A 12,088-nucleotide genomic window follows, 5' to 3' on the forward strand; every position below is an offset into this window, starting at 1 on the left:
TGCCCAAGGTGGTTTCTGCATTTCATTTGAATCAGACGGTAGAACTTCCGTTCTTCTCTAATGATGATTCACGGGATCTCCGAAAACTTGATGTTAAGCGCATACTGATTCGTTACCTGGAGGTCACCAACGAATTTCGTCTTTCAGACCATCTGTTTGTCCTATGGTCTGGCCCAAAGAAAGGCTACAAGGCGACGAAGACAGCGATCGCTCGATGGCTCAAGGAGGCGATTGTAGCGGGATATATTGGGGCGGGTAGACAACCCCCTCTGGGGATCAAAGCACATTCTCTTCAATCTCAGGCGGCGTCCTGGGCGGAAAGCCAGGCTGTCTCCTCTCAGGAGATCTGCCGTGCGGCGACCTGGAAATCATTGCATACATTTGCAAGGCACTATCGCTTAAATCTCCAGTCGCCGACCTCCGGTTACTTTGGCAACAGTGTCATTCGAGCAGGGCTTTCAGGGGCCCACCCTATGTAGGGAAGCTTTGGTACATCCCACCATCTGGACTGATCCTGGTACGTACAGGGAAAAGAAAATTATTCCTTACCTGCTAATTTTCGTTCCTGTAGTACCATGGATCAGTACAGACGCCCTCCCTAAGAATTTTTGGAGATTGTGGTTTACTGCTCGACTTCCCTTCTGACTTCGCTAATCTGTTTAATCTATTCAGGTGTTAACCTCTATGTTTAAGGGGCTGTTTTTCACAGTTCTTTTTGCAAGTTCACTTTTTGGCACGAGTTTTTGGTATCTGTTCTATATATTTTTATTCAGAGTCATCTGTGGTTGTGTAGCTTGATCCATCCTTCTCTGTCTATGGCTTTGATATTCTCTATACTGAGGACTCACAGAGGGTGCACTGGTTTATGAGGCAGCACCCTCTGAAGCTTTTTTCTGACTCCATCTGCTGAACGGGGGACATAACCCACCGTCTGGACTGATCCATGGTACTACAGAAACGAAAATTAGCAGGTAAGGAATAATTTTCTTATAGTAACAAATTTTGCATGTGTAATTTTTTTTCTTTCTTGATTGCTTAGGTTGTAATAAACAATGCAGCAGGCAACTTTATTTCTCCTTCTGAACGTCTTTCAGCTAATGCCTGGAAGACCATAACGGACATTGTTCTTAATGGCACTGCCAATGTGACCCTGGAGATTGGCCGGGAACTAATAAATGCAAAGAAAGGTAAGTGAAATGGATATTAAACAAATTGTAATATAATCATTTCCTTTAAATGTAATACTCATGGCGTTTTTATAAGAGCATTTGATTGTTTTTTATTGTCAGTTTATTACACTTTCCATATCTTAAACCTCTGAGTACACTGCATCAAAAATGAAATGTTTGATGCACTGATAATTTTAAATGTTTTATGTATATTTTAGATGATATTTGACATAATTGGCAGTTCATTTTGTAACTGGATTAGCTACAACTGTGTAATAAGATTTCCCTTGGACTGTTTTATAATGTGAATGTACTTTATAGTGTGAATGATTGAGTTAGTCAGCTGGGATGTAACCATTTTGATGGACTGATATCAATGAGTCATCCCGACTATGGACCTCATTGTTAGAACTGACATCAGTGTGAATTGACCAAGCTGATGAAAACTCTCTCTTTCAACTGCTGTACTCTTATGAGCTGAAATAACTGATGAGGAAAGTCATATTTTTGGTGGTGCTCGCTTCAGCACACAGACAGGCCGATCTAATACAGTGTACCCAGCTGAGCGCACTGTTTAACACGCGGTTGGACGTGGGTTTGGGACGCATCCCTCCCCTTATTCCATAAGGGAATTAGCTCATCCAAAACGTGCATCCAACCCCCTGCAAAACAAATAGCGCTCAGCAAATGCATGTTGTTGAGACTATTAGCTATTTTCCCTCCATTAAAAAAATTGTGCACCCAACCCGCACATTTTTACCTTCAGAAATTAATGCTTGCCCAGAGCAGGCGTTAATTTCTGAGCAGCCCAAAAAAGTGTACAGAAAAGCAGTAAATAGTGCTTTACTGTACTTCCTCCAACTTACTTATTTATTTATTTAAAGTTTTTATATACCGGTATTAGTGGGAACATCATATCTGTTTACATGTAACTCAGGAACAAGAGAGAAGGTACATTAAACAGGGGAATACAACATAGAGAGGGGGAAGCAGAGTTAATAACAGAATATTGCAACTATTGTTTACAGATAGCATAATAAAATACTACTATTTACAAGTGACAAATTTTGAGACCAAGGATTGCAGGTATTATTTACAGTTGGCAGCGATATCTAGTAGATTATTTTGGAATGCTTGCTTAAATAATCTTAAAAATAATAATAATAATATAAACTTAATATCGGATCGTCCATTTTCCTAACCTGTGGCTGTGCAACCCCTCATTTAAATATTCGATCTTGTGCCCAGGAGAGATGGCTGGTCATGCGTTAGGAAAGTGGGCGCTCAGCACTGAGCGCTCATTTTCTGCTCTGCTTTATTAGATTGGCCTGAGAGTCTTTGTGCTCCAGACCCTAATGACTTATTGACCATATTCTGTGCATGCATACCAAGTTCCTGCCTAAAGTAGTGTTGGACTTCCACTTTACCCAGTGAATCATTCTTTCAGCATTTTTTTCCCAGACGACATGTCGACAAAAGTGAATGGATGTTGCAGAATCTGGATTGAAAGAGAGTCTTAGTCTTCTATATGGAATGTCCAGCTTTTTATTTTGTTTGACAACAGCAAACCTGGAATTGCTGTTGCCAAATGCACTCTTTCTAATTGATTAGCAGATTGCAACTCCTGTTATGCCTAGGCAGGTCTGAATCTATAAGGCCAGTATCAGAGCCACGGCCATGTCGATAGCCCTCCTAAGATCAGTGAAGGATTTAGGACTTTGCCACCTGTAGGCACCAGTGATGCTGTCACCCCTTCCCTTCCCCTGGACAGGGAACAGAGCAGAAGGTCTAAGGCACAGTCTTCTTTTCTCTGCTGTCCCTGCTCACCTCCTCCTTTCATGACACGGAGGGATGGGCTGGATTAGGTAGCAGAGTAGCTTTGTTTTAGTCTCTGGATGGAGTGGGGAGGGAGTGTGGGGCAGTGGAGGCTGGAATAGGGAGTAGAGCAGTTTTCTCTGCCCTTTCAGCCTCACCCCTCCTCTCCTGTTCTCTGCTGAGTGAAATTCAGCAGAGCTGGAAGTCTGTAAATCTTCACCTGGCCTGCTGCCTCCCCCCCCCCCCCCCCCCCAGAGTTTTGCCATCCTAGGCACAGGCCTAGTGTGCCTATTGCCAAATCCAGGTTACAGGTAAACAACTTTACTTTGTTTATAACTAAAATCATAAATATAAATGGTCCAAACAATAAATAATCTACTAGATAAAGGAGCCCTGACCGACGTGCCGCAAATGCGCAGTAGAGAGCAGCTCTACCGCGCATGCGAGCACATCGGTCAGAGCGGAGCGTGCAGGAAAAAAAAATGGCACTGGGAGGAGCAGTAGTGGTGGCGGCGGCGAGCGCGAGGGAGGGCCCCCCCCCCCGGAGATCTTCTGTCTGCGCCATCCGAGGGAAGGGGTTGTGGATGAGCTGAAAGGGGAGGGGATTGAGAGAAGGGGAGTGACTGAGGGAGGGAGGGAGGAGAGAGTGAGGGGAGGGGGAGGGAGGAGAGAATGAGGGGAGGGAGAAGAGAGTGAGAGGGAGGGAGACTAGAGGAGATAGGTGAGAGGGAGTGGAAGGGAGAATGGGAAGGGAGAATGAGGGGGAGGGAGTGGGAAGGAGAATGAGGGGGAAGGAAATGAACTGAAAATTTTTTTTAAATGTAGCCCGTTGTTACAGGCTTAACGGCTAGTATCATATAAAACAAAAAATATAAACAATGTAAACAGATAATATAAGAAGTACAGATATGAGTTACAAGGTTAATGAAAAAACAAGGCTCACAGACATTATCTGCCCATTTTATTTCCTGATGTAATACTAGAGTTACCAGTTGATCTGTGGCTTTCCTTTCACGCCTTCACAACTAAGGGTCCTCTGTGCTTACCCCATGTCTTCTTGAATTCTGTTACCATTTTTGTCTGAATCACTTCCACTGGGAAATTTTCATGCATCCATCACCCTTTCCTTGAAGAAATATTTCTAATATTGTTCTGGAGTGTTACTCCTCTAAGGCTCGTATCATGACCTATTTTCCTAGATCTTCTTTTCCACTAAAAAAGATTTGCTACTTGTACATTCAAATACCTTAAAGGTATAAATACTGTTTCTACCATAGTCACCCTTCGCTATCCTTTCCTTTTGGTTATACATGTTAAGGTCCTTAACACTCATAGGATTTAAGGTGCAGACTGGCATCCTTTTGATATCCTTTCCATAGACCACTTCTCTATTATGTCATCGGTTTTCTTTTTTATTGATTCAATTTATACCCACAGTTTATATTTATGCTTACTGTACTACTATATGGTTCTTCTATGTTTTACTTGGTTTTTTTTTTTGTAATTCACTTGTGATTTGCAGGAGCAGCATTCCTGGCAATTACAACGATCTATGCAGAAAGTGGATCTGGATTTGTAGTACCAAGTGCCTCTGCCAAAGCAGGTGTAGAAGCTATGTGCAAGTGAGTAGAGAAACATAATTGCTTTGAATAGTAAATGACACAGTCATATGGCATACAAATGATTAGAATATGTTCCTTTGGGAAATGTAATACATAAAAAAATGTGCTTTTCTTATTTTGTACCTTCCCCCTTCAGCCCTTCTTCTTCCTTATTCTTTTTACCCCTTTTGTTACTCTTGCCTCTGAAGTATTTTCCCTTTTAGCATTATTCCTTTTTTGTTCCTCTTTCCTACTTTACCTATCTCCTTTGTATCCTTATCTTTGTGCTATTCCTATCTATCCTTCGTTCTGTGTTTCTCATAAATGTTATGTTTATTTATTTATTTTAACATTTTTCTGTACCGTCACAACGGTTTACATTAAGGCACATAAAAAAAAATGATGCTATAGTATATTAAGTTACACAGGTGCCCTTCATGATCGGTAACATAGTTTGTAAATAATAAAATTGGTGAGTAATAAATCATGTCCATTTCTCCTCATAACAGTTTAGGATACGAGATTAGCTTTATTATTGTACTTTTATCCTTAATGGAAGAACTCAAAATGAAACTCAAACTAAAATATCAAATAAAATTATACACAATATTGATTATGTTTGTTTGTTGTTCCATTGTTTGTACCTGCTTTACCCAGGGTATTATTCACCTTTCTCTTTTTGATAAGCTTGTTTGAAGAGCCAGGTTTTTAAATTTTTTCTAAAGGTTTTGTTGTTACTTTGTAATCTTAACTCCAGGGGCATGGTGTTCCATAATATGGGTCCTGCCAATGACAGTGCTCTGTCTCTTACTTACATGTGTAGTATAATTGGTATTTTTGATGAAATGACATTACAAAAGTGTGTCAAGTTATGGTTTTCTCAGTGAACACAGTCATAACTCTATCTCTGGTAAATTAGAAGGAGCTATTTTACATCTAATTCTCAGTGAAATGCAGGATTGGTGAGAGAGGTAAAGGTGATGGGGCCAGTTGGCAATAGTGATCATAACATGATCAATTTGAATTAATGATTGGTATTTATTCATCCACTTATTTATTTAGAAGTAAACATAGATATGACGGCAGAAAAGGACCAAATGGTCCATCCAGTCTGCCCAGCAAGCTTATGGTAGCATCTGCCGCACCAAACAATTCCCCCCATACCTAACAGCTTCCCAGACCATCAAGCCAGGGGTCTTGTTGATTGCTGTTTGAGTCCAATTCCCCATCACCTCTTGCCGTTGAAGCAGAGAGAATGATGGAGTTGCATCAAAAGTATGAAGACTTATCGGTTAAGAGTAGTAACCGCCATACCAGCAAGTTATCCCATGCACTTTTCTTCATTTCCATCATTTATCTAATTCCCCTTTTCCTCTTTCCTCCCTTCCCTTGAAGCAGAGAGCAATGTTAGAGTTGCATCAGAAGTATCAGGCTTATTGGTTAAGGGTAGTAACCGCCACACCAGCAAGTTAGCCCATTCACTCTTTTCTTCATTGCCATCCTCTAACCTTTAGGAATCCACAGTTTTTATCCCTTGCCCCTTTGAAATCTTTCATTGATTTAGTCTTCACCACCTCCCCCAGAAAGGCATTCCAGGCATCCACCACCCTCTCTGTGAAGAAATATTTTCTGACATTGGTTCTGAGTCATCCTCCCTGGAGTTTCATTATATGCCTCCTAATTCTATTGATTTCTATCCAACAGAAAAGGTTTGTCGATTGTGCATCATTAAAACCTTTCAGGTATCTGAAGGTCTGTATCATATCCTCCCCTGCACCTCTTCTCTTTCAGGATATACATATTTAAGATCTTCATTCTCTGATCCATTTTTGCTGCCCTTCTCTGGACTGCCTCCATCTTGTCTCTATCCCTTTTGAATTATGGTCTCCAGAACTGAACAAAATACTCCAGGTGAGGCCTCACCAATGACCTATACAAGGGGATTATTACCTCCTTTTACTGATTATTCCTCTCTATGCAGCCCAGCATTCTTCTGGCTTTAGCTATCGCCTTGTCACATTGCTTCACTGTCCTCAGATCGCTAGCCACTATCACCCCAAGCTCCCTTTCTTGCTCTGTGCACAATAGCCCCTCATCCCCCTCTGAGGATTCTAAGGGTGCTGATCCGAGGGGCAATGATCTGCAAAGGCCACAGGAGGATCAGGGCGCTGATCAGGTCACAGATCTTGGGACTGGGTCACTGGGGGACCCAGATACAGATGAAGTCCCTTTGACAGATGGGGATGACCACAGGGTTGTTAGGTTATTTCATAAGAATGAATTGCGACCAATTATCCCTCAGTTCTGGAGGAACTGGGGATTAAGGTGACTCAGGCAGGAGAGCTCGGACAAGAGGGGGTCAGCCCGGTGTTGGAGGGGCTGTGTGGACCACTGAGGATATTCCCCTTGCCGAAGCAGGTAAAGAAATTAATTGACTGGGAGTGGGAATACCCAGAAGTCTGATTGAAGGTGACCAGGGCTATGGCCAGGTTGTACCCCCTGCCTGAGAGATGTGGAAGTTGCTGAAGGTAGATGCAGTGGTATCAGCAGTAACTAAGAAGATGACCATTCTGGTGGCAGGGTCGGTGGCTTTGAAGGATGTCCAGGATCGAAAGCTGAAGAGCCTGTTGAAGAGGCTGTTTGAGATCTCTGCTCTGAGCCTGAGGGCTATAGTCTGCGTCAGCCTTATGCAGAGGGCTTGTTTGTGCGGTGCAGAAGGTGCAGGAGTCCGCCAGAGGTACCCCAGGGGCTGCTGGCCAAGATGCTCACCTGGACGTGGGTGTGACTTATGTGGCGGATGCCCTCTATGATTTGCTTCGCACTTTGGCTAGGAACATGGTGTCCGCACGAAGGCTTCTGTGGCTACACAGTTGGTCAGCGGATGTTTGGTCAAAGGCGCAACTTGCTAATCTCCCTTTTAAGGGGCAGTTGTTGTTTGGTGAGGACCTGGAGAAGCTGATGAAGCATCTGGAAGACTCTAAGGGGAACACTAAAAAGTCCTTTCTGTCTCATTCTCGTTTCCATGAGATGAGATTTAGTGCCAGCAGAAATTAGTTCAGTTCTTCACAGAAGCAAGGTTCTGGAAGGCAGCAGTCCTTTTGGCGGACCCATAGATCAGCCAGAGAGGGTTCCAGACAAGGGTCCGGAGGTGCCAAGTCTGCCCAATGAAGGCGGGCTGGTCCGCTCCTCCTTTGTGGTTGTAGGAAGCAGGTTGTCCCGTTTTTACGAGGAGTGGACCAGAATTACTTTGGACCAGTGGGTGCTGGAAGTAAAAAGACTGTGCGTGGGATCTTCTTAGTGTTTGGATAATTGCCAGGTTCTTGTGGCCTGGTTTGGCCTGTTGGAAACAGGATGCTGGGCTTGATGGTCCCTTGGTCTGACCCAGCATGGCAATTTCTTATGTTCTTAATTTCTGGACCCCTCAAGGAGGTCTTGTAGAGTCCCATTGCACTTCGCCCACCAAGCAAGCGGCGGTGTGGGACATTCTGCCTCGCCTGCAGTGATTTGAAGCCATCCTCTCTGTGCCGCTTGTGGAGCATAGTCAGGGAAGGTATTCCATGTACTTCGTGGTTCTCAGGAAGGAGGGCTCATTTCGGCCCACTATGGATCTCCAAAGGGTTAATGCGACATTGCATGTTCCACATTTCCGAATGGAAACATTGTGAACAGTGATTGCGACGGTGTGCAAAGGGGAGTTCCTGACCTCTCTCGATCTGATGGAGGCATATCTCCATATTTCCATCAAGACAGATCATCAGAGATTTCTTTGATTCATGGTGCTGGGAGAACATTTTCAGTTTTGAGCCCTGCCCTTTGGATTGGCTATGGAACTGAGAATGTTCATAAAGGCGATGGTAGTAGTGGTGGCGGCCTTCAGAAGAGAGAGGTTACTGGTTCATCCTTATCTCAACGATTGGCTCATTTGAACAAAGTCTGAAGCAGAGTGTTTCGCTTCCATTCGGCGAGTGACAGAGTGCTTGAAGTCCCTAGGCTGGGTGATAAACCGGGTAAAGAGTCAGATGGTCCCGTCTCAGTCCTTGGACTATCTGGGTGTGAGATTCAACACCCTGGTGGGCAAGGTGTTCTCACCACGGAAAGGATTCTCAAATTGCAGTCGTAAGTGGTTTGTCTGAGGGATTTGCCGGTTCCCAAGGTCTGGGATTATATACAGGTACTAGGGTCCATGGCGTCTATGCTAGATCTGGTGCCATGGGCCTTTGTGCACATGTGTCGCTTACAGAAAGCTCTCCTATCCTGTTGGAATCTGATGTCAGAGGAGTTTCAAGTGCCATTGCTGCTCCAGGAAGAGGCCATATATATTTTCTCATGGTGGCTACTGCAGTCCAATTTGGAGAAGGGAGTGGATCTGGAGGTTCCAGATTGGGTGGTGGTGATCAAGGATGCCAGTCTCAGTGGCTGGGGAGCAGTGTGTCAAGGATCGGTGGCCCAAGGGCAGTGGTCCCCGGTGGAAGCTTCCTGGTCCATCAACCATCTGGAGACAAGGGCAGTTCAGAGGGTGCTCTTGTTCTTTTTCCTTCAGATTCAGGGACGGGAAGTTCATATGTTCCCAGATGATGCAACGACGGTGGCCTATATCAATCGGCAGGACAGAACGAAAAGTTGTCTGGCTCAGGAGGTTCACGAGCTCTTCGAGTGGCAGAGCTTCATCTAGCAGCTCTGGCAGCGTCTCACATAGTCTGTCTGCACATTGTCCATGCCTGCTATCTCAGCAGGCAACAACTGGTCCCAGGAGAATGGGAGTTGTCAGCGGAGACCTTTGTGCTCCTTCGACACAGGTGGAGCGAACCCCAATTCGATCTCATGGCAACAAGAAAGAATGCCAAGGCAACCAGGTTTCTCAGCTGCTGGAGGGAATTTGGCTCCACATGGATAGACGCCCTAGTTCAGCCGTGGCCAGCGAGGCTACTTCTATGTACCTCCGTGGCCACTTGTAGATCGGGTGTTGCGTCAAATCAAGCAATATCAGGGACAAGTGATCCTGGTAGCACCAGAGTGTCCTTAACATCCATGGTTTGTGGATCTGGTGCAACTGGCAGTGGATGGGTCTATTTGTTTAAGAACATAAGAACATAAGAAAATGCCATACTGGGTCAGACCAGGGGTCCATCAAGCCCAGCATCCTGTTTCCAACAGTGGCCAATCCAGGCCATAAGAACCTGGCAAGTACCCAAAAACTAAGTCTATTCCATGTAACCATTGCTAATGGCAGTGGCTATTCTCTAAGTGAACTTAATAGCAGGTAATGGACTTCTCCTCCAAGAACTTATCCAATCCTTTTTTAAACACAGCTATACTAACTGCACGAACCACATTCTCTGGCAACAAATTCCAGAGTTTAATTGTGCGTTGAGTAAAAAAGAACTTTCTCCGATTAGTTTTAAATGTGCCCCATGCTAAATTCATGGAGTGTCCCCTAGTCCTTCTACTATCCGAAAGAGTAAATAACCGATTCACATCTACCCGTTCTAGACCTCTCATGATTTTAAACACCTCTATCATATCCCCCCTCAGTCGTCTCTTCTCCAAGCTGAAAAGTCCTAACCTCTTTAGTCTTTCCTCATAGGGGAGTTGTTCCATTCCCCTTATCATTTTGGTAGCCCTTCTCTGTACCTTCTCCATCGCAATTATATCTTTTTTGAGATGCGGCGACCAGAATTGTACACAGTATTCAAGGTGCGGTCTCACCATGGAGCGATACAGAAGCATTATGACATTTTCCGTTTTATTCATCATTCCTTTTCTAATAATTCCCAACATTCTGTTTGCTTTTTTGACTGCCGCAGCACACTGAACCGACGATTTCAATGTGTTATCCACTATGACACCTAGATCTCTTTCTTGGGTTGTAGCACCTAATATGGAACCCAACATCGTGTAATTATAGCATGGGTTATTTTTCCCTATATGCATCACCTTGCACTTATCCACATTAAATTTCATCTGCCATTTGGATGCCCAATTTTCCAGTCTCACAAGGTCTTCCTGCAATTTATCACAATCTGCTTGTGATTTAACTACTCTGCACAATTTTGTGTCATCTGCAAATTTGATTATCTCACTCGTCGTATTTCTTTCCAGATCATTTATAAATATATTGAACAGTAAGGGTCCCAATACAGATCCCTGAGGCACTCCACTGTCCACTCCCTTCCACTGAGAAAATTGCCCATTTAATCCTACTCTCTGTTTCCTGTCTTTTAGCCAGTTTGCAATCCACGAAAGGACATCGCCACCTATCCCATGACTTTTTACTTTTCCTAGAAGCCTCTCATGAGGAACTTTGTCAAACGCCTTCTGAAAATCCAAGTATACTATATCTACCGGTTCACCTTTATCCACATGTTTATTAACTCCTTCAAAAAAGTGAAGCAGATTTGTGAGGCAAGACTTGCCCTGGGTAAAGCCATGCTGACTTTGTTCCATTAAACCATGTCTTTCTATATGTTCTGTGATTTTGATGTTTAGAACACTTTCCACTATTTTTCCTGGCACTGAAGTCAGGCTAACCGGTCTGTAGTTTCCCGGATCGCCCCTGGAGCCCTTTTTAAATATTGGGGTTACATTTGCTATCCTCCAGTCTTCAGGTACAATGGATGATTTTAATGATAAGTTACAAATTTTTACTAATAGGTCTGAAATTTCATTTTTTAGTTCCTTCAGAACTCTGGGGTGTATACCATCCGGTCCAGGTGATTTACTACTCTTCAGTTTGTCAATCAGGCCTACCACATCTTCTAGGTTCACCGTGATTTGATTCAGTCCATCTGAATCATTACCCATGAAAACCTTCTCCATTACGGGTACCTCCCCAACATCCTCTTCAGTAAACACCGAAGCAAAGAAATCATTTAATCTTTCCGCGATGGCCTTATCTTCCCTAAGTGCCCCTTTAACCCCTCGATCATCTAACGGTCCAACTGACTCCCTCACAGGCTTTCTGCTTCGGATATATTTAAAAAAGTTTTTACTGTGAGTTTTTGCCTCTACAGCCAACTTCTTTTCAAATTCTCTCTTAGCCTGTCTTATCAATGTCTTACATTTAACTTGCCAATGTTTATGCTTTATCCTATCCTTTAAAACAAACGGACAACACACTCCGTGCGGCCACTGCACTATGTGCAGGCACACACAATTGGCCACCACATTTACACACCCTGTGACAGGATGTGTGTTCAAACTATATTCCCAATCAAACTGCTGCACAAAAGGAGTGATCTATGTGATAAGATGTCCCTGTCCATTGTTATACGTGGGGAAAACATCCCGAATGATAAAGACACGGGTTATTGAACACTGTTCGAATATAAGATCCTCTAGAATCGATGAACCTCTGGTGTCCCACTGGCTCCAAGCTGAACACTCAATTGACTCGCTCTCGTACTCCGTGTTGGAGGTGGTCTCGCCCCCTCCACGGGGAGGAGACACTGAGCATGCCCAGCATGCCACTATCCCTGTAGCCACTAGGGTTCCCCCTTCAGTCTC

The 12,088-nt window shown here is 43.9% G+C and overlaps 1 protein-coding gene across 1 annotated transcript in view; it reads left to right on the forward strand.

The window, feature by feature from the left end:
• The window catches only part of DECR1 (2,4-dienoyl-CoA reductase 1), an 81,358-nt gene that overhangs the window by 44,527 nt on the left and 24,743 nt on the right, over positions 1-12,088 (forward strand). The window contains exons 5-6 of the mRNA XM_029591630.1: positions 1,040-1,187; positions 4,507-4,606. Coding sequence (XP_029447490.1) covers positions 1,040-1,187; positions 4,507-4,606 — 248 coding nt within the window. The remainder of the gene's footprint in view (positions 1-1,039; positions 1,188-4,506; positions 4,607-12,088) is intronic.

The sequence above is a fragment of the Rhinatrema bivittatum genome, chromosome 2 (assembly GCF_901001135.1).
Source record: "Rhinatrema bivittatum chromosome 2, aRhiBiv1.1, whole genome shotgun sequence".
Classification (NCBI taxonomy): domain Eukaryota; kingdom Metazoa; phylum Chordata; class Amphibia; order Gymnophiona; family Rhinatrematidae; genus Rhinatrema; species Rhinatrema bivittatum.